This window comes from Amblyomma americanum, chromosome 7 (assembly GCF_052857255.1).
Source record: "Amblyomma americanum isolate KBUSLIRL-KWMA chromosome 7, ASM5285725v1, whole genome shotgun sequence".
Taxonomy (NCBI): domain Eukaryota; kingdom Metazoa; phylum Arthropoda; class Arachnida; order Ixodida; family Ixodidae; genus Amblyomma; species Amblyomma americanum.
In genome coordinates, this window is record NC_135503.1 from 82012338 (window position 1) to 82034089 (window position 21752).

The 21752-nt window shown below is 50.3% G+C and overlaps 1 protein-coding gene across 1 annotated transcript; it reads left to right on the forward strand.

Annotated features, from left to right (window-relative positions):
- The first annotated feature begins 7242 nt into the window (after positions 1 to 7242).
- Positions 7243 to 19299, forward strand: LOC144099360 (tubulin beta-4 chain-like). Its single transcript, XM_077632590.1, has 7 exons — positions 7243 to 7365; positions 7960 to 8068; positions 13559 to 13669; positions 15366 to 15610; positions 15753 to 15952; positions 16484 to 16920; positions 19089 to 19299. Exons 1-7 carry the CDS (start codon positions 7309 to 7311, stop codon positions 19262 to 19264), a joined length of 1335 nt encoding a protein of 444 aa, XP_077488716.1. The 5' UTR covers positions 7243 to 7308; the 3' UTR covers positions 19265 to 19299.
- The last annotated feature ends 2453 nt before the right edge of the window (positions 19300 to 21752 follow it).

A 21752-nucleotide genomic window follows, 5' to 3' on the forward strand; every position in this document is an offset into this window, starting at 1 on the left:
GTGGGGAGGGGGTAAGTTCGACGGTCCAAACAGGGCATTCGCGTGAGCTCCGCAAAGGTGTGCGCCCACTCCATCAACAATCCTGGATCGAGAATGTCCTGTGCCCGGCAAATCAAACCTCGGGCCAATTTATCAGCAGCCTCGTTTCTATGGTTCCCAGAGTGAGCCGGCACCCACTAGAGCTCTACCCTGCGCGGTAAATTTTGGGTACGGGTGTTCAACAATTGCCAGGCAGGGGTGTGAATCTTGCCCCTGGCATTTTAGAGTCGCTGAAAATGAATTGGACGTCCGAATGTGCAAGGGCTAGAGCGATGGTGGTCTCCTCTGCCTCCTCGGGCGAAAGACGGTGAGTTAGGGGATGGGGTAGGGTTTGATTGTAGCCAACTGCTACCGCCTCATGCGCTGCGCATGCGGTGTCTACCCAAACGGCATCGTGGGCTTTACAGGCTCTCAAGCGCACTCACATGATTCTCGTCGGTGTTCTTGTTTAGGGAAGCGTTATAGCTAATCTAGGTGGAAGAGCCCACGGTAGCAGATGGAGGTCGTCCTCGTCGTCAGATTCCTGGCAGTGTGAGAGTTTTCGTACTTTGCGTTCTATTATTTTCGTCAGTGTACAGATTTCTAATGTCGGTGTCATCATACGCGCCAACGGAGCCATTCCGGATGACATCAGGTCGGGCCAGCTGGGCATCGACGACGCATTGCAGCAAATCCACATGCGCCCGCTAACGTGGTGTTCGACAGCGTCCTCCATATTTCCAGGGTCTCTAAACGCTGCCTTGCGGAAATAATTCTTGATGCACATTGCAGTCAGTTCCCGTTATAGACATTACAAAGAGCAAAGAACGCAAAAAGTGACGGGACAGAGGCAAGCGACTTATTCCATGGCAGGAGAACAGAAATTACAACTGGGATGGCGCAGCACCTTGACGGTCACACTGCCAGCTGGACATTTCGAGCACGTGAATAAAGCCCATGTCAAGAGGCTAGCCTTTCTCCTCGCGTTCGATGGCGGAAGAGCTTGGTCACCGCAGTAAGAGAAGGCAGCAGGTAGTGCGCGACACTGTTATCAAATACGGGAAAGACGTTTCTTTTCTTTTTCTCCATATCATGGTCGAAATCAGCAAGGCACCCAGCGAACTAGTCGCCTGTCATTCCCACGCCCCCTCTAAGCCCATACCTGGTCGCACAGTCGTCGAATTAAAAAAAAAGTCGCGCTTCAATCAGGTCTTTGTGTCGTGCACGTAGCGTACAAGAACGTAGCTTCCAAAGAACTTCGCTTTGCGAGTCTTCCGGATGACAAACGGCAACGACCGGTCGCTGCAGTTCTGCTCGCGAAGAGACGTGGCTTTGAATAGTTGAGGGAGTCGCACGCGAAGCTTACTGAACTGTCCACCAGCGCTAAGCATCGCTTTTCAAGACATGCTGTTTGACGGCTGCATCTGTTAAAAAGTTTTGTCGGCATTCCATACATCTTGTATTTTTTATTTGTGGGTGAGGGAACAAACGCGGGTCAATGACATCCTTGTCGAAATCAAGACGAAGAAACGGGCTTGGGCAGAACATGTGATGCGAAGGCAAGATAAACGTTGGTCCTTGAAGGTAACGGAGTGGATTCCAACAGAAAGCAAGCGTAGCAGGGGGCTGCAGAAGATTAGGTGGTCGGTTGAGATTATGAACTTTGCGGGCATACAGTGGGCGCAGCTGGCAAAGGACAAGGTTATTTGCAGAGACATGGGAGAGGCTTTTGCTCTGCATTGTGTGTAGTTCGGCTGATGAAGATGACGATGACTTCCTTTCATTGTTTTTGCTTTTTTGGAGGGTCACCGCGTTATTTCTGTATGAATCGGGGAAAGGGCGCATTACACGGAGGCTAGGAGACGCTCGTTGCTCTCCGCTCCTACGAGAAGAGGTGGTTTTCGACTGCGGAGGCTAGTTTTCAGCCCCTCCTGGTTCGCTGTAATCGAGTTGTGCAACTAGAGGTGTTCGTTGTATCTGAGACACCATGCCATTGCCCTAATACATTTATTTTGTCGGTGGCACCATCATCGTTCGTAAGAAGCGAGCGTCCGTTATAACTGCGGCCGATATAAGTGCGCTCGACGGTATTTGAATGTCTGATGTGTACAACGCGATTACTTGTTTAACCCATGATTAACGTATGTGTGGTGCTTACGATTGCTCATATGACGCAAATTGAAATGTTTTCTCCTCAATTCAGTAGCTGTCTGGTGCCTACACAATGGGGTGACGTGGAGATCCTCGTGCACAACTTCCCCCAAAAGTGCTCTGTCGGATAGCCACGGTGTAGCGTATAAGAATTCAGTTTTCCAAGAAAGCCATAAATTTAGAAAGTGCATGTCGTGGGTCCTCTGTTTCTCGATCTCTGATTCTGGTTGCATGCTTTAGTGCCCTTTCGTCTTCCTGGATGTTGGCACAGTGTGACTGGAGCTTATGTCTATCCACTGCTGCTTGGTCCTGCTGCCTCAATCAGACGAATTCAGCGAATTCAGTTCATGTTGAGTGATGTATAGATCTGCCCGTTTCCGGGTGAGTCTGCTTGTAGACCATAACCAGTGCTTCTCTGTGCTATAACAGATGAATGGGAGTCCCCAACGGCCTACGCTGACTCGTACGGTGATCACCTTATGTTCATGTTTCACAGACGAGTATCTGAGCGTGTTGGAGGCACTATAGTTAAAGTGGTACACCCGTCATGCCTTCCGCCGATGTTCGGTTCATGCTGCGCGCTTCGGATTAGACTAGTTTTAGTGGCCTTCTGTACCTGGTATCCGGCAATGGTCGTTCGTCTTCTGTGGGAGCGGGGTTGATCTTCCGATCACCATAAATCTACGAGGCAGGAGAAGGTAGGGGAGGGAGTGGTAAAGAGTAGAGCATGCTCCTCGAATTCGGGAGGTGCTATAGGTTCGAGCCCCACTGCCGGCGGGAACCCACCAGTTTTCCTAATGAGTACAGACGTCTTCTGGCTTCGGGCTAAGCCTTTCAAGGGGGTCACGTCTGTAAAGGGGGCCTAGAGGAGCTCTTTGCGCCGTTGCCGAAGAGAATACTACCATGGACGTCATGGACCTACCATGGACGTCATCATCGTAGAGCGTCCCCCGCTGATGTGAGAGACACCTGTCATGGGTGTCGCCGGGTACCTACACGTAAAATAGGTATGAGCGAGTCTGACAGCCCGGCCTTCTGCCATACGTGTTCTGCAGCTCGAGAAATTCCCTGAAACCGCACCACAGGAGGCCCACAAATCTCTGAAAACGGCCCGGTCTGTGCGAATGCCCGAATTGCCACCGGCGAGGGCCCACCTGAATAAATGGGTACAGATACCCTCCAGCCAGGTGCTCGGCCGCTTAGGGGGCTCCATCTGCAAGGGCGGCTCATAGCTGTCCCTCCAACAGGAGTTTTGAGGCCCTTCTGGCCAACCATGGATGACCTTGTTGTTGAGCATCCGCCATGGCTGAGAAAAGCACTTCGGTGTCGCCGAGTGCTTCAAGGTAAAATAGGTACAAAAAATAGCCCTGTTGGTAGGGGCGGCCAGCTTTTCACTGACGCGGTGTCCTTGTGCTGGAGCGTCCTCCTCGCCTTCCCGAGGTGCTGGGCTCGATCCCCATAGCCGGCTGTAGCCACCGGTTTTTTAATTTGCACAAGATTTCCCCCGACATGGTGCTTGGCCTTTCTGGGGTTGCATGCTTGGAGAAAGAGTCATAAGCTAAACCGTGGTGTAAGCGGCTGAGGGAGTCGTTCCGCCATCAAACAACTTAAATAACCCTGGTACGGTAAAGGCCACTTCTGGCCCTTTAAGTAGTTTGATGTGGGAAGTTGTATCCATATTTATTGCATTTTCTCGCAAAGCCTATCACACTTACGGTGGTTTCGCATTGCCTAGGTCTCAAATAGCATTTGTATTCTTTCCCCCGTTCTGCTGCTCGGCTTACTTAGGGTAAAATGTGTGAGAAGTGGGCTTTGACTTGTGGAAATATAGCGGAGGACAGCGTTCCACACCCCCCCCCCCCCCCCCCCCCCCCCCACACACACACACTCCTACTCCGCGGATGCAGCGTTCCCGCTCGCTAACCGCGGATGGGGTTCGTGCTCGAGGGACAAAGGGAAGGGGGCGACACAGCATGAACACTCATATGCTATTTATTACACTTGCAATCAATACACAGAGCGGGCCAGCTAGCTACAAAACATCAACGAGGCATTCCTCGGAAATAAAAGGCTACGTAAGAAGGAGTTCCGACTTACCGGCTGGGGCAGGGGCGCGACTTCGGAGGTATCGGCGGCGAACGTTTGTATGCGCCGATAATGGCGGCCGGGTTTTCCCGGGCGCGCCGCATTCTTGGGGCAAAGCCATTCCCTAGCATTTGCTGGGGATGGCGGCCAGAGCGCGCGTTTGCTGCGCTCGCTTCGCTGCCTGGAACCAGAAGTCCAGCGGCAAGGCACCACGGATCCCCGTGCGCCTGCCGCGGAAGGTGACGAGAGCGTGCGGCTGCAACCGGTCACGACCCTGGCCGGATCCCGAATACTCTCTCGGGTACCGCAGAATTCCGCGTAACCTACGAGGTGGCGCTCCCGTCGCCGTTCCCTTTCCTCCATGAGGGAGACTTCTCTCCTCGCCAAGCCGGTGCTGTGACCGCCGACGAAGATGGGCCGCGTCGAAATGGAGGGGGGAAACAGGTTTCCACAGACCAGACCTTGGGAATTGGAAAATACCTTGTGCCATGGTGCTCTTTGGCCACAGATGACCTTGCGCCATAAAAATCCATAGTCGTCGTCGTTGTCACATTTGTATTCTTTGAACCTTCGCTTGCAAACAGTCTGAATAATTTCCTTTTACTCTGATTGTGGGTCGATATTCCAATTGACACAGACCTCTTGGGGCAAACAATTCGCTTGCTATGCATATGATACTAATAGAGAAGATTTTATCTTATATACCTGACATGATCACGAGTCGAGGAAGTCACCAAATCACACCAGGAAAGCAAGTTCAAGATAGTTCTGCCTGCAACGGGCGTTACTATATATAAAGCAATAAAGTAAGAATTCAAGACAGAGAGGGAGAGAGGGAAGAAACGTTCTCACGATGCAGTTGTAAACAACACAAGTGCACGATGATAAAGCAAATACAAACCCCAGAATCAATCTCGACCCGCTAGCTCTATCTCCGAGCCGCGGCCTCTCGACGATGTAGCGCTTGTGCGGGTCTTGTGCTTGTCTGCTTGTGCTTGTCCGGCCCACGCGCGAAGCGCGCTAACCACTGAGCCAGCGTGCTGCGTACAGGCCGCTGAAGGGACCCGCTGACGCTATCGCGCCATAATATTACGGCGGAGCTTAAGCGTCCCCTGAAAGTTTATTTCTTTTAACAGCCTGCATTATACTGAAGATATATAATACATCGGCTGAGGTACCCCTTCACATCAACGAAAAGTTGTTCCCGCGGCGCCGTTCCCGCTACTGTTAAACTTACAGAGCACGCTGTTTATCTGTTAGCGCACACATTTTTTGGGATGACCCGTTACAGGTGCGGCCAACGTGGAAATCTTGGCCAGATGCTCCGCTCTCAACTTCATTGAACATAATTATAATAATTGGTTTTGGGGAAGGAATTGCGCAGTATCTGTCTCGTATATAGTTGATCACGTGAACCACGCCGTAAGCGAAGGAATAAAGGAAGGAGTGAAAGAAGAAAGGATGAAAGTGGTGCCGTAGTGGAGGGCTCCGGAATAATTTTGACCACTTGGGGATTTTTAACGTGCACTGAGATCGCCCAGCACACGGCGCCTTAGCGTTTTGCTTCCATAAAAACGCAGCCGCCGCGGTCGCGTTAGAACCCGGCAACTCCGGATCTGTAGTCGAGCGCACTAACCACAGCCACCGCGGCGGGCCTCATCAAACATCACCATTCTGAACATCAGCGCAAGCCACCAGATTACTGAACTAAGGAGTCAGCCCATCTTATACGTCCAACATTTAAAAAGCTTATGAACGTTTATCTTTCTCTTTTTTTATGACATATGTTGCGTTCATCTCAGCCCCGCGTTCCGCCTCACGTACTGCAGCTGGATTTTGCCGCGGTTGACACTCCTTACGCTGAGGAATACGCCGAATCTAGGCTTCTCACTGAAGATGATTCGATGCTCCAACGGCTGCCACGGCACTTCACGCCGGACCTCCAGTCTGAGACACAAAGACGACGAAGAGGCCACGGGCACGTGAAGGGCGCTCGGCATAGCCACGTGGTCTTTGTGCAGCGCCGCCGCTAGCTACATTGTACTGCAATCATTGTATTCATTGTACTCAATCTAATTAACGATTTCCGTTTCATTCATAATCTTCTTAATTGATAAGCCGTTTTAGATTCACTTGGATTAGAACTTCCCTGTTTGGTTCTGCACCAAACCCTGGCCAATCCCCCACCGTGGGTATGTGCCATCATCTTTCAGGCAACAACAAGAACAACACTGTACTGCAGCGCCAGCACCAACGCTCAGCTTAGCTTTTCAACCACGAAGACGTTAGCGGCGCATTTTGCTTTAAGTGTTCCTCTGTCGTTTTTATTGTTACATTTTTTTTTAAATTCACGCTTTGTGCTTAAACTGTCGTAATCTCCTATGGAAATTTCCTTGTTTAAGCCACTACACCTTGGCCCATCCTACCCCCCCCCCTCCCCCCCCCCCCCCCCCCCAACCCTCCTGTGCGTATTTGCCATGTTTGAAGAGGAAAAAGAAAAAGGTGAGGAGCGTTCATGCTGCGTTGTCTGGGGCGTTTCCATGGCTACACGCTGAGGCCTTGCTCGGGCTAGGCTCCCTGTATGAGCTCTAAGGAGTAAAGTTAATAGTTCATAATTGACGCAACCAATATCTTTAGTGCAAGTAATTTTGATAAGCACGAAAACGAAAAGGAAGAAAAGGAAAGTAACGAGTGTCTCCGCGAGGTGGCCAAGCGTTCGCGGTTTTTAAAGCACATCTAATCACATGTTCTTCAGAATACTTTCCGAAAGAAGAAATAGTTCCTCTTCCATTTCGCATACGCTTTCTTTTTCGGAAGCTACGTGAAAGAAAGATTTCATATCCAAGTTTCGCAACAGCGTTAAACTTCGATGAAAAGAGCTGAAGTGGTTTTTTTCCTTCAGTAGCAACAAAATTTTAACTTCACCGAATGCGAACAAAGATGAGGAAGAAGTGCGGCGGCGCGCGCCTATAAATATTCCAGCTCCTCCTCGCAGGCCTCACTCTGCGTTCGGGGAGCTTGCGTTTGCGTGTGGCGTGGTATTCCTAGTACACAATGAGGGAGATCGTCCACGTCCAAGCGGGCCAGTGTGGCAACCAAATCGGCGCCAAAGTAAGTGACCGCTTTACGATGCATAATATTTGATGCCACATTGCTTTCCCGCTGCCCAGGAGTCTTCCACCCTGTGTTTTGTGCTCACGTTTTGCGTTGTGTACGCGGCAGCATTTTCGAGATTCTCGTTCCAGGCTACGCGCTTACGTAAGTAGTGAGCTTTGTGCAAGTGTCGATTGCGGGTAGTCGCAGTTCTTCCCTCCTTAGTCGCGGCTTCTTCGAGCGAGAATGTTAGGCCCAACCACACATCTGACCATGGGGGCTTGGCCGCCGTTTCCTATACTTTTGTTTGAAGCCTGCTTGCCGTCTCAGAGTTACGATAGGAGAATTCTACAAGATTCCGGTTGAGTTTTTCGCTGTACCACTAAAGCTGTGTCAATATTCCGAGAGCGGCGAGCTTCTTAGCAGGTGCTTCCGAGCTGGTTGAGCTAGCGTTCCCTCCTTGACTGCGGCACCCGGCAGCAGCCATGTTATGTCTGAAATGTGTTTTCGCACCATATCGTGTTTGCATGAATTCTGGGCGCTAAGTGGTTTGGGGGGCCATGGCTGTTTGATGTGACCTCACGCCAGTTATGAAACATTTCCTGCTCGCAGTTTTGGGAAGTCATATCGGACGAGCATGGAATTGATCCTTCTGGCGCCTATCGTGGAGACTCTGACGTTCAGATAGAGCGTATAAATGTCTATTACAACGAAGCGTCTGGTAAGTATCTGTCTGCATTTCGGCTGATACTTTCAGTGAAGAGTTGTCGCGTCTTTGAATGTCCTACTGCTTTTTCAAGCTGCTAAGACCCCGAACTAGGCTTGCTGATTTTGAATGAGCGCAGTGCTTAGATAGCCCTCTTGTGAGATGCAAAAGACTGTATAAGACGCTCCAGCTCCTCCTGAAGGTATGACGTGATAATTTAAATAGCTCAATGCCCTTATAGGCGTAATTAGGCATTCTCTACATTCATAGATCCGTGGGTGCAGTGGTGTAGCGGTTAAGCGATGCGCTACCTGCCCTGCGATAGCAGGCGCTGTCACAGGTGGGGCTTGTGAGACGCGCGTTACTGCTACCTGCCAAGGTTGGGCAGCTCGCTCACAATGCGGTTTCTTGCTAGTGATGACAAGAGGGCCACGTCACAACGTCAGCACCGACGATGACGCCGGCTTTTCTGCAACAGGAGAACCTTAACGCCATCACATTAAAATACTGGATGCATGTGCCCCACGATAGTCAAATAAATTCAAAAACCTCCTCCCTTGTCCGCCCAGCTGAGAGAAAAAGGGCACCACGTGACGCTTACGTACCAGAGAATGTCGTCGGTCGATCACGGTGTTGACAGGTGAAGCTGTTCAATGGCGTCTGGTCGTTTGCAGTAGGTGACCGCGTTCGTTCCAGGCGTCCGCCGTTTTCAATTTTGAAGAAGCGAACTCATAATAGACACCGTGTTCGCTTATTCGGTCCAATGACACGTGGTCAAATTGCGACCGCGGCAGACGTGTTTCGCAGGAGGCGGAACGATTAAGGCGTCTGTGTTGTCTAATATCAATGCATGTTAAACGAACTCCAAGCGAACGAAAAATTCGGCACACTAAATTACCCGCCGCGGTGGCTCAGTGGTTAACCCGCTGTCTACTGAGCCAGGATACCCGGGCTCGTACCCGACTGCGGCGGCCTCACAAAAGGCACCCGTGTGCTGTGCGATGTCAATGAACGCTAAAGATCCCCAAGGGGTCGAAATTATTCCGGAGCCCTCCACTACGGCACCACTTTCACTCCCTCATTTCTCCCTTCCCTTACGGCACAGTATGTCCACTGAGATACGCGAGAGAGTTACCCTTTCCTCAAAGCCAGTTTTAAGGCACCCACGTGACGAACGCAAGACGTGGATGCTGTTTGCAAACTTTATTTCAGGCGATATTTTTTTTCTCGGAGTATGACACCACCCACAAACACACGCGCATATGACACCACCCGCGCATATGACACCATCCGGAACGCAGTACGACGAATCCTTTAATCATACTTTTGATGCAAAAGTCTTAGAAGGCATGCAGTTCAGATGCATATGTCGTCGATATAGAACAGTTGTATCTTACCGGTAGTCACCTACGAGGCAGAAACGTGGAGGCTGACGAAAAATGTTCAGCTCAAGTTAAGGACAACGCAGCGAGCATTGGAAATATAAATGATTGCTGTAACGTTAAGGGATCAGAGGCGGGAAAGGTCGTTGAGGAAAGAAACGTCGTGAGTTAGTGACTTCCTAGTCGAAATCAAGAAGAAATCGGCGTGGGCACGCAAGAGAATGCAAGCGTAGCTGGGGGCGGCAGAAAGTTAGGTGGGCGGATGAGATAGTTTGCAGGCATACCGTGGGTGCTGCTGAAAAAGGAAAGGTTTAATTGGAGACATGGGAGAGGTCTTGGCATTGCAGTGGGCCTAGTCAAGCTGATGATGATGATGTCGTTGGTTGGAAGCCCCTGTCGCAAACTTTCCTGCGGCTTGAATTACATGTGTAAGTTATATGCAACTAGAAATGATATGACGACAAACGGTTGCGTCACAACTTTGCTACGAATGTCGGGAAAACTGGCGCCACATGTAGGTTGGCCAGAGGCGAGTATATATAGGAGAATGACATGTACATGTACATGTAAGTGGTGATGTTCGATTTGCTTTCTGCGTTACACGGCCTCTGGATGATGCCATTCTTTTTGCTCGCCATCGCTGCAATATCCTGTAGTGGTAATCTCAAGCGCGCGCGCGCACACACGCTCGCACGCACTCACACACACACGCACGCACCCGCGCGTGTAATACAAGCACTGCGCCATTTACTTCCTCAAAAATCAGTTTTGAAGCTTTAGAGCACGCCGCAATGAACGCCGACTTTGCAATTCGTTGCGTTTTATAGTATCCTTCGTAGCCACTTGTGATTATTTGCGGCCTCTATGGGGAACATGTGCTATCCAACTTCTGCAGCGACTGTTCAACTGTGGAACCAAAAAGTGGCTCCGAGAGCTGTTGGGTCGGAGCAAAACCGAGACCAATTTTTGAAGCGAAAAGCAGTACGCCAGCTTTTCGAGCCGTCATCGGGGCCTCAAGTTAGACTTCGAATATAGCTACAGGTCACGGTTGCCGCAAGTTTCACCTTCAATGTAGGTAGAGGTCAAACAATGAGCATAACTGGTGGTAGTGAGGTTCGACACACGACGTGAGCAACACCAGCGACACCAGCGGCTGTTACACCGTCTCGACTTTGACCTTTGATTTTGACCTAGATCTTGACCTCCAGTCAAGCGTCTTCCGGCATCGCATGCGCAGGTCACGAAAGCGGTTTCTCCATAAAAAGGCGGTGCTCTTTGACGCGTTCAGCGGTACCCCAGGTGTGATTGATGCCACGCCTGCCGTGGAGACCGACACCCGAACCGCGCCGTAAGGAAAGTAAAGTGAAATGAAAGTTGGTTTTAAGGAAAGTAAATTACGCATGTTTCGCATATCTCGCTGGACACCCGAACCGCGCTGTAAGCGAAGGAAAATGAAAGTTTGAAACCGCCAGTCGCTGGACCGTAAACGTAGCCAGGGAGATGCAGCTTTTCGGTTCCGACCAGGGTTAACATGAGCTAAATCACCAGCAATATTTTTAAGCAAAAGCTTCATACGCGAGGTAAAACAGATTTCGCAGTGCGTTGCCGGTTGACCTTCAAGTCAGCGAGAGGTCAAATGTGGCTGCAGGCCTTACCATATGTGGTCCACAATGGTGTCGCACCACTTGAACTTTGACCTTTCGATTCACCCGTAGAGGGCGGTAGAATGGGCCGCAGCGTTCATTGGGTGACCAACCTCTCGCGATGAACCATTAAGTGCCACCTGCCATGGTGGCAGGCTGGGTGCGCTGCCTATCCAGTGTGCGGAACGCACTCAACGTTTTGCAGACGCCGTGTCGCGTCTACTTGACCGATACACCATAGCTCGCTCTCTCTAATTAGGTTTAGCAGTAGTTAAACCGCAGCTATTTTTTTTCGATTAGGGTTGCGCGGCCGATTGATGGCGTAATTCGTTTTGGGGCTCCTTAAAGTGGCCCCACGAAGCAGATGCCCTCTGTGTCTTTGGTAGAGACCGGGGGCTCGAAATGCGGTCGGACATGTGGCGTCCTGAGAGCACTGCAACGCTCGCTTCTCCTAGGCGCCCTATGTTCTTCCGCTCACCAGCCTCTATGTGTTAACTGCCTTATGTTCCGCAAGGAAAGCTGCGCAGCTTCCCCGATATGTTTTCCTATGTTAACTGCTTTCACTTGAGTCTTTTACAGCGATAGTTGTCAAATTATCGTCGAAATATTACCGTTGTACGGCGTCACACTCTATTCAGAGCGAAGGCATGAGCATCCTTCCTAGGACGTAGCCAGTATGCGTGCGTCTGTTTGGCGTTTGCAAACACTGAAAATTAAGGAAAGTTTAAGGAGCAGTCTTACGGGGACTGAACACTTGAATCCCGTCGCGGAGGGAGGGATTAAAGAATGTATGAAATGGGCGGCGATTTAAAAAAAAAGTCACGTCGCACGCGTAAGCACTGCCATTTTTTGAATCGTGGCGGCGGTATCGTAACTCGCTTTGCGTGGTCCCTGTAGTGCATGCATTAAGTCCACCGTTGTGGACTGCTCGCGCCCTGCATTGCAGCTGTAGTAATCATGTTTTAGTGTACAGCGCAACGCGGAGTAGGACATCATTGTGATTCGCTGCGTCCAGCTGGCGGGTGTTGGCGTACGCCTGCTACGACGGAGACAGGAGTCATGATTTTCACTTCTGACGCAGCTTCACGCCGATATGTATACGTGTGGAGGAAGAGTAATGCGGTTAAGGTGAAAGGAACGGTGCAGTACGCCATACGGGAAGGTACGAAGGATGAAGTGCAAGATGAAAAAAATTAGCCGCGGTTTAACTATACAGCTGAACCTCGTTAGAGAGCGAAAGCTGTGGCGTATCAAGCAACTAGAGGCGGCTTGGCGCCTGCAACGGTTAGTGCCTTCCGCACACTGGGTACGCGGCGTGCCCACCCTGGCAGGCGTCAATGGTGGATCGCGAGAGGTTGCTCACCCAACGAACGCATGCCTCGTGTCTGCCGCAACGTTGTCAGCGCTAACGAATGCAGCCCACACCTCTCTCTCGCCACCGCCACGTATAGTACCTCAAAACGAGAAGGGGGCGTCCACTGGCCCAGGGAGCCAGTTATGCGCACTTCCTTTCCTCAAAATCGTCGGAGTCCAGAACGTTGTCAACGCCAAGGCTAATGAACGCAATGAACGCCGACGGCCTATAGCTTTGTGCCGCGTTTCTGCCACAGCGTTGTCGATGCAAACGCACGCAGCGCACAACTGTCAGTTTAGCGTCACGTAGCTTAAAGCGTCCACTCTTCATAAGTTTCGGCGCAGCTCCGGAGCGGCTGAATGTCTCCGAAGGACCAAGCGACGGAGTCTACGAAACTCGCAGAACATGACGTAATGAAGTTCTCGCTTTAAAAGAGAAAGCGGTGCCGCACTGAAGCACCGCCGCGATGGCTCAGTGGTTAGGACGCTCGACAACTGACCCGGAGTTCCCGGGTTCGAGCCCGACCGCGGCAGCTGCGTTTTTATGGAGGAAAACGCTAAGGCGCCCGTGTGCTGTGCGATGTCAGTGCACGTTAAAGATCCCCAGGTGGTCGAAATTATTCTGGAGCACTCCACTACGGGACCTCATTCTTCCTTTCTTCTTTCACTTCCTCCTTTATCCCTTCTCTTACGGCGCGGTTCAGGTGTCCAACGATATATGAGACAGATACTGCGCCATTTCCTTTCCCCCCACCCAAAAAAAAACAATTATACCGTATTGGAAAGCTCCAGGTTAAATTCACCACGATGGGAGTCTTTTAGGTGCAGTCGTTTGCAGTCATAACAGACACGAAAAGACAAGAAGCTACTGAGCAAGCAAAAAAAAAATGGAAGCCTATCATGCGACGAGATGCGACGTATAAATTACATTGATCGCTTTCCCATGTCGTATTTGAGTTTGGGTTCGCCGTCGCTTTCGCGTTCCGTTGCCACGTATTCTTCGAGGGGAAGAATTCTCCTGTCTGTAGCATTCCTTATAAAAGCACCCGCCAGGAGATTAAGGTATCAGTAATAAGCGTAGGCGTCTTTTCTTGCACTGTGTGTGACTGAGTTTCCTTTTCATTCAGGAGGTAATTATGTGCCTCGGGCCATCCTGGTTGACCTGGAACCGGGAACCATGGACTCTGTGCGCTCGGGACCCTTTGGGCAGCTCTTCCGTCCGGACAACTTTGTGTTCGGTAAGCGGCTGCTCCTCGTTGTCCGAAGGAACTTGTGCGCTTTTGCGTTTTTCATTCTTGAACGCGGAAAACTAGCGGGACTAAAGCGCGCACTCAATTGAGCTCATTGTCCACTGCCTTGTTTCAGCCGTTTCAGTCGCTGCGTAACGTCAGTGTCAAATCAAACTAAACAGAATCACTGAAGCGCCAACGCAAGAAAACAGAATAGCGGCTGGAGATTTCAGGCCATGTGCATTAACCATTGCACCCAGCAGTCTTCGAGCCGTCCAAGAATATACGAAATGCGCTAAAGGCTGTGGGGTTAAGGTATTTGGACTGTTGAGGTCTAACAACTCGCGGAGAGGCACTGGATATTTTTTTGTACAGATTAAGCAAGTCTACTGATGGACTACGTGTTTAGCGCATATGACGGTGATTGGCCCGTTTTTGCATGCTTAAAAATGCAGGCCTACCCATCCGCCTGTTTATTGTGGAAGTTTACTCATTTCCACTCCCTGGTTCCAGGAGTTTAGGCAGTTTTCAAGCAGTGCAAAGAGAGACCTCTTTTATTCCTGAGATGACTTTCATGGAGACGCAATTGTGTCAGCTGGAAATCTGAGACACTGACCAGCTTCCGTGGATATCAGTTAACCACGTGGCTGAAAAGTTCATTGACCCTCGCGAGATTGTCTATCGCGTGGGTCAACGACTTCGCGTCGCCCTTTTCGTCTTTCTCTGTCTAAAAAAACAAAACAAACGAAGATGCGTGTATTGGAGGGTGTTATTTTTTTTGCTCTTCTTGCTTACTGTTTTGTTTGCGTTTTTCCTGTATTCAGGAGCTTACGTATATTTGTACCTTTCTATAAAGCGCGTTCCCCTGTTCGTTCGATCAACAGTCCGCGCTCATTAGTGCGCACCTCTTTGTGAGCTACATTGTCACCTTGAATTTTCTTGATGTTTTCCTACTTGCAGTACGCCAGCTCTTTCCTCGGTGTTCGTAATGTCCGTTGCCTCAAGTGTTTAATAGCAACGCCTATATACGGCACTATATACTGCCATAGCCGATAACCACTAAGTTTCCCTGGTAGCCGTGAGACTGTTAATGAGGTTCACCAGTAATACAAGAGAGGATGCTGCCGGGCTAGTTGCTGCCTCATGATGTGAAGAAACCGGCACAAAAGCCAGAAGAATGACACAAGAAAATACACATAAGGCATAAGCGTTGGTGACTGTCTTATGTATTTTTTTTTGTGTCCTTCGTCTGCTCTTCGCACAGACTTCACATTATGGCCATTAAATTTGCTCTGAGCAGGTGTCCTAAGTTCCATTACGTGCTCTGAATAGCCGTGACGGGGAACAGAAGGGTGCATGTGTCATCACTTCAGGGACATTTAAAATATTTCCATTCATTCGTCTCACTATTTAATCATTTGATTGCTTCACAAGGCACACTGCAAGTAAGGTTAACTCTGGATCTAAGGTTAACATTAACCTACTAAGTGTGCTGGGGCCCGAGAAAGACTCCTGTTGCTGGGAGGCAGCAAAAGCAGCTTTAATTAGAGCGTTTTATCTGCAGAAAGTAAGTCAGTAAACTCCTTTCTGGCGCCTATGTGACTCCTGTCAGCAGTACGTTTAGTTTTCGCACACATCTGAGCGTTGATTCGCCGTCTGAATCATTTCGTCAAAAGTATACGCCTTTCGCTATCTGCCCTTTCAGGACAGAGTGGTGCTGGCAACAACTGGGCCAAGGGCCACTACACGGAGGGCGCCGAACTGGTGGACTCGGTGCTCGACATCGTCCGCAAGGAAGCCGAAGACTGCGATTGCTTGCAGGGTTTCCAGCTCACACATTCCCTGGGCGGCGGCACTGGATCTGGCATGGGAACACTGCTGATCTCGAAGATCCGGGAAGAGTACCCCGATCGCATAATCAACACATTTAGCATTGTTCCCTCCCCCAAGGTTTGTGACTATAATCAGTTCTGAAGTCTGATGTCCTTGTTGTACATTGGTGACATTTTTGCCTTTCTTTAAGCTGACTTCACTGGCTTCCCCTGATGCCTCGCGTGTGTGGTTCTGATTGTCTTTGTGGAATTTTCTGTAGGTTTCGGACACCGTCGTCGAGCCTTACAATGCCACCCTCTCAGTTCACCAGCTTGTGGAAAACACGGACGAAACCTTCTGCATCGACAACGAGGCGCTCTATGACATCTGCTTCCGAACGCTTAGGCTCACAACCCCAACCTATGGAGACCTCAACCACCTGGTTTCTGCGACAATGTCGGGTGTCACTACATGTCTCAGGTGGGTGACTGACTTGCGTCTGTACTTTTGCAGCAAGACTGGTATGCAAATGGAACCAGAGTCCGAAATGCGATTTAAAACTTTCATATCTGCTCACAGCACAGGGATTTTCGATGGGAACATCCCGACAGTTCGGGCAGGTGTGCATTAGCGCATGACACTTACTTGGTGAAGGGCGGCAGGACAAGCAGGCAGCAAACTAGCCCGAGAAAGCCGACAATCTAGCGCGCTCAAAAACTCTGCTGATGACAGTAACGTGCACGTTCCAGACGGCCGATAAAGACGCTAGTCTGTTGGCGACGCAGGATTTAAACGCTACTCTGTGCTTCTTCGTGAAAATTCCGAAAGCAGTTCAACCATGCTTGAAGTTAAGCGTACTTCGATGCGTGAATCTCCTGCTCGTGATCGTGACCTTTCAGCCTCGTATAATTGCAGTTGCCATGAAGGAATGGCACCAACGTATGCATGAACTATTGGCCTTTCTCGCGAATCGGAATCCACATTCACGAAGGCTCTTCACTTGTCTTTCAGGTTTCCAGGACAGCTGAACGCCGATCTTCGCAAACTGGCCGTGAACATGGTGCCCTTCCCGCGCCTCCACTTCTTCATGCCCGGCTTCGCTCCACTCACCTCCCGCGGAAGCCAGCTGTACCGAGCTCTGACGGTGCCGGAACTGACGCAACAGATGTTCGATGCCAAAAACATGATGGCTGCCTGCGACCCCCGCTACGGCCGTTACCTGACGGTCGCTGCTGTGTTCAGGGGCCGAATGAGTATGCGCGAAGTGGATGAACAGATTCTCAATGTCCAGAACAAGAACTCGGGCCAGTTCGTGGAGTGGATCCCGAACAACGTAAAGACTGCCGTGTGCGACATCCCACCTCGCGGCCTCAAGATGTCTGCTACCTTCATTGGTAACAGCACAGCCATTCAGGAGTTGTTCAAGCGGATCTCTGAGCAGTTCACTGGTAAGTACTGCTTGATCTAGAACTGCCTATTTGACCATGTGCAGGGCAGCTGGAAGCATGTGTCCCCCTTGCTTCATGTGTTGCAAAACGGGAAACGGTGCCCCTCCGTAGAACATTTTTCCGTGGTGAATACTACAGAACTATCTCACAAACCGTTTAGCGTGTTTTAGTGTGCTATATTCGATACCACAAAGCGGAAAATTCCCATAAACGGAAACTCCAGCCCATGGCGTCGACCAATTCTTCCTCTTTGCCGATTCTGCCCCTCTCCCTCTTGACCGATTCCCTTGGTAGGCTGGCGTGAAATCTCAGGGGGTGGCCGATAAATGGGGAATAGCCATAGATAATCGGATTAACCACGGCTTCATGTACATACATCGACGACATTGGCTGGAGGTCCTTCATTGGGAGCCATTTGCAGCTTCGTTCTTGGGTTGTATCCGACTATAGCACTAGATGCCTAGCTAGCGAAAAAAAAACGCCGTCTGCGGATGAAGCGTCCGCCTGCCAGCTGCCACGGTTGGTAGGTGGCAGTGTAGACAGATTGAAATCACCCTCAGCACTTTGAGCGAGGAGGGAACTGCTATTGGGAGAGGGAAGACAAAATGAAGGTGTCAGGTGACAGATTGCGGGTGGCAAAGTGGACAGAGGGAAATCCCCCTTTTCTTTCCATGCGCTAACACTAGCGCTCTTTGTGTCGTCTACATTCATACCCGCCCTTATTCGTGCTGTTGTTTCATAATGGCCCGATACGAACTCGCCCAACTCGCTCTTCTACTAGCACTAGTTTGGTCACTAGCGAGAAAGTCATGTGTCGTGATGAAGCGTGGTGGTGTCCTGGTGAAGGAGACACCGGTTTCGTGACAGCTGCATTCACGTGGAAGAGACAGAACCCATGCATACCAGCTGCAGACTAAAGAGGAGGCCAACCGGTTTCGCAGCCAACAGGAAAGTCTGAAAGGCGTCGCGTCAGCATGCCGCCTACAATGTGTGTAAAACCTTCATAGGTAACCTATGCAAATTGTTCATACATTTACTGCTAGCTTAACTATGCCACATTTAGTTTAACGAGGTAAATCAGGGGATAATGTTTTCTTACATTTCTCTAATAGGCCTGCTTTTATCAGCGCAGGTCTGCAGTCGAGGACGCCGTTCGGCGGGGAAAAATGAGGACTTGTTGAGCTTTGTTGAAATGAGGACTTGTTAAGAAAAAGAGTTAACTTAAAATGAGGACCACCCAGAGGCATATATGGAAAGCAAAGTGATAGATGTAACGTTAAGAGACAGGAAGGGAGCAGAGCGGGCCAAGGAACAAATGCGGGTTAATTAAATCATTAAATCCCAGTCGAAACCGATAAGAAATGTGCTTGGGCATGGCACATAATGCGACGGCAAGGCGGTAGTTAATGGTAACTGACTGGATTCAAAGAGGAGGCAAGCCTAGCGGGAGGCAGAAGAAAGTTAAATGAGCGGATGACATTACGAAGTTAACTGGGGGTAAGGGGGTCACGGATTGCGCAGGATAGGCTTAATTTGAGAGATATGAGGAAGGCCTTTGTCCTGCAGTGGGTGTAGTCAGGCTGACGATGATGAGCTTTCGAGCCTTGATGATCCATAAACTGCCTTACAGAATTTCTTGAAGCGATTCGCAATTATATACAAGCAGTGTTACAAGATTGGCAGACTGAGGGAATACGTACTACAAGTGAGGGTTTTTTTTACGAAGTCATTAGTAGAACTGTGTTCTCTTTGTTTCTGCAAAACTGGTGGTCGAAGTTGCTTAAAAATTATGTAATTCAATTCCATGTGCCATAATAAGTGCTGTTTTATCAATTGTTTGCACATGAAGCATGAGCTACGGCTTACAAAGGGTTAAAAAGCGTGCCTTCACTTCCTGAACAGCGTATGGTAAGCTATACACTCGTAGGCAAAATATTTACGGGATGCGGATTTGTGGAAATTAATTTATTTTATCGTCATCACTGAATCGCTAGCCAGTCAGCGTATACTTGTTCCAGCGGATGAAGGACTCGTGTCCCCTCACTGTTCAGTGCTTTTCTCTGACCTCTTATGCTTGTTTTTTTTCGGCTACCCGAATCCCTCACACTTCTGTTTGTGACGGTACTTGTGAGCAACGTTTTGTGATGACGTTATTTACATTTTCGCAGCCATGTTCCGTCGCAAGGCGTTTTTGCACTGGTATACCGGGGAGGGAATGGACGAAATGGAGTTCACCGAGGCAGAGTCCAACATGAACGACCTGGTTTCAGAGTACCAGCAGTACCAGGAGGCCACGGTTGACGACGAGGGAGAGTTCGACGCGACACTGGCAGAGGCCTTGTGATTGAAACATCCCTTTTTCTTTGCTTTCACTTTTCAATAAAGGTGTGTGTTTCCTGTGTTGGCCCTCGTACAGCCGCAATCGATATTCCGCTCAGCCTTTCCTCTGGTTGACAGAGGAATGTATTCCTGAGAATCATAATTACAACAGGCTAGCATCTAGCAAATATTACATTAATCTGCGGTACGGCTCAGCAGGCGTCGCCCAACAAGAACGCCTATCTGATCTTGCGCCGTGCACAGGCTCACATTCATCACCAACAAGTGCAACTGTGGACTACTTGAGTACCCTCGCATTTCATAATAGAATAACAGCCCTATCACCCGAGCAAGCAACAAAATTGGTGTTCAGTAAAAATTGGTTTGGATTTGGACTAGTTGGGCTTCGCGGGGTTTAAAGTTCCAAAGCAACTCAGACTATGAGGGACGCCGTAGTGGAGGGCTCCTGGAATTTCGATCACGTATTGGGGGGGGGGGGTGCACTGGTATCGCACAGTACACGGGCCGTGTACGGTGCTCGCACTGTGGGGAAGTGGCTGATACCTGTCATATGGTGTTGGCCTGCCGGCCTAACACAGCCCTTTCGTCATACCGCCACCTTACGCTAGAGGACTGGGAGGCGGCCCTGCTTTGGCTGCTCGGTCCTCCAGGCCCAGCGGATCTTGGTCCATGGGGCCAGGACGGCTGCTTCTACCAATGGGGTCCCAGACTAGGGACTCCAACTGGTATGTAAGGAGAGGCTTCCCACTAGGGGAAGCCCCCGAATACCTCTTCCTGTATAGGTATTATATATCGAATAATCGGTTTTCACCGCCACCACCATTTGCTTCGGTTTAACTACTGCTGAACTTTGTCAGAGAGCGAAAACTGTGGTGCACGTACCGGGCTCCTACACGCGGCTTGGAGTCTCCAATATTGAGTGCGTTTCGCACACTGGATAGGCAGCGCGCCCAGCCTGCCACCCTGAGAGGTGGCAGTTAATGGTTGATCACGAGAGGTCGGTCACCCAATGAACGCTGCGGCTTACATATTCCCCCCAGGCTGACGTCACAACGGCAATTTTCATCGCGTGACATCACGCGATTGTCACGCGACTATTCTACCGCCCTCTACCGGTAAATCGAAAGATCAGAGGTGAAGTGGTGCACACCATGGTGGACCACATAGGTAAGGCCTATAGCCACACTTGACCTCTGACTCAATTGAAGGTCAACCGGCAACTCACGGCGAAAACAGCTTTACCTAGAATATTGAAGCTTTCGTTTCAAAAGCATCGCACGCTGTGAGGAGTTCGCTGAGGTGCAAGCCTCTGTTCTCTGCGAGAACTTCGTTGTCCGGACCGGAAACAGGATCCGTCAATGCTGGTGCAAACGTGAACGAACGGATGGCAGCGACGGCTGGTAAAGGCTTCGACGTCCGGGCGGAGATTCGGCTGCTGCTAGGCTGCACCGCTCGTGACCAATGATCACGGAGTCCACGTTTACATCAGTTCACATCACTTCCCGTCTATTTCGTTATCGGAGAGTAAGGTGTTTGAATCAGAGCGGCGGGAAAAAGCTTTCCAATGATCATCTTACAATAAATTCATCTTTCGCCGCCAGACAAGCAGCTTCAAAGCCCCGAAATGCCGAAGTATCGGATTTTGACAAAAGAAAAATGAATAGAATTGGCGCCAGTGTACCTTTTACGCGCGTGGGGGTACAGCCCCATAAGGCTGCCTTGAGCCCTTGGCGCTCGGCCACCTCCGTGGCTCTTGTCACGACCCCTAATTGGACATTCGGCGCCACACAGGCGACATTCGGGTGCATATATCCAGGGTAAATCGGGGCGTATTGGGCAGTGTTAAGAAAGGTGTGGATTTGTAGTTGCCGCCAACCGTCTTTGTGTGGCTTAGTAATTAGGGAGATGTGGGCCGGAGGGTGTCGATATTTCCACACTACTAACTCCACTAGTGGCGCCGTATCGCGGCTAAACTGTGTTACCTGGAAATCGGCAAGCCTTGAGCCATCTTGGGGCTAGATGCTTTGTCTTCATCTCTCGGGCTGCCTGCTGCCTTGCGAGTCCCAACAGCGTCTTGCGCGTATAATTCAAGCAATTAAATCTGCCCTGCGTACACCAACCGGAGTTCGGCCAACTCAGAGCATTGGCAAGGACCATGACGCCTACTACTGATAGCGAGACTAGCCAGCATTCCTGGAATACCCGACCATTCCTCCTTCACGCACCTCGGTCGGCCCCATCGTTCCATGGTGAGAGGTTCGAGGATGTCGAGATTGGTTGGCCAGCTTTGACCGTGTGGCGGGCTTCAACGAGTGGGACAGCGAGCGCAAATTACGGAACGTTTACTTTGCACTACAGGACTCGGCCAACACTTGGCATGAGAAGCACGAAGCTTCATTCACTAACTGGGAGGTTTTTCGCCGAGAGCTCTTAGCCATGCTTAGCACCAGCGAAACAAAGGAGAACGCTGAAATCGCCGTGCAATCGAGTTC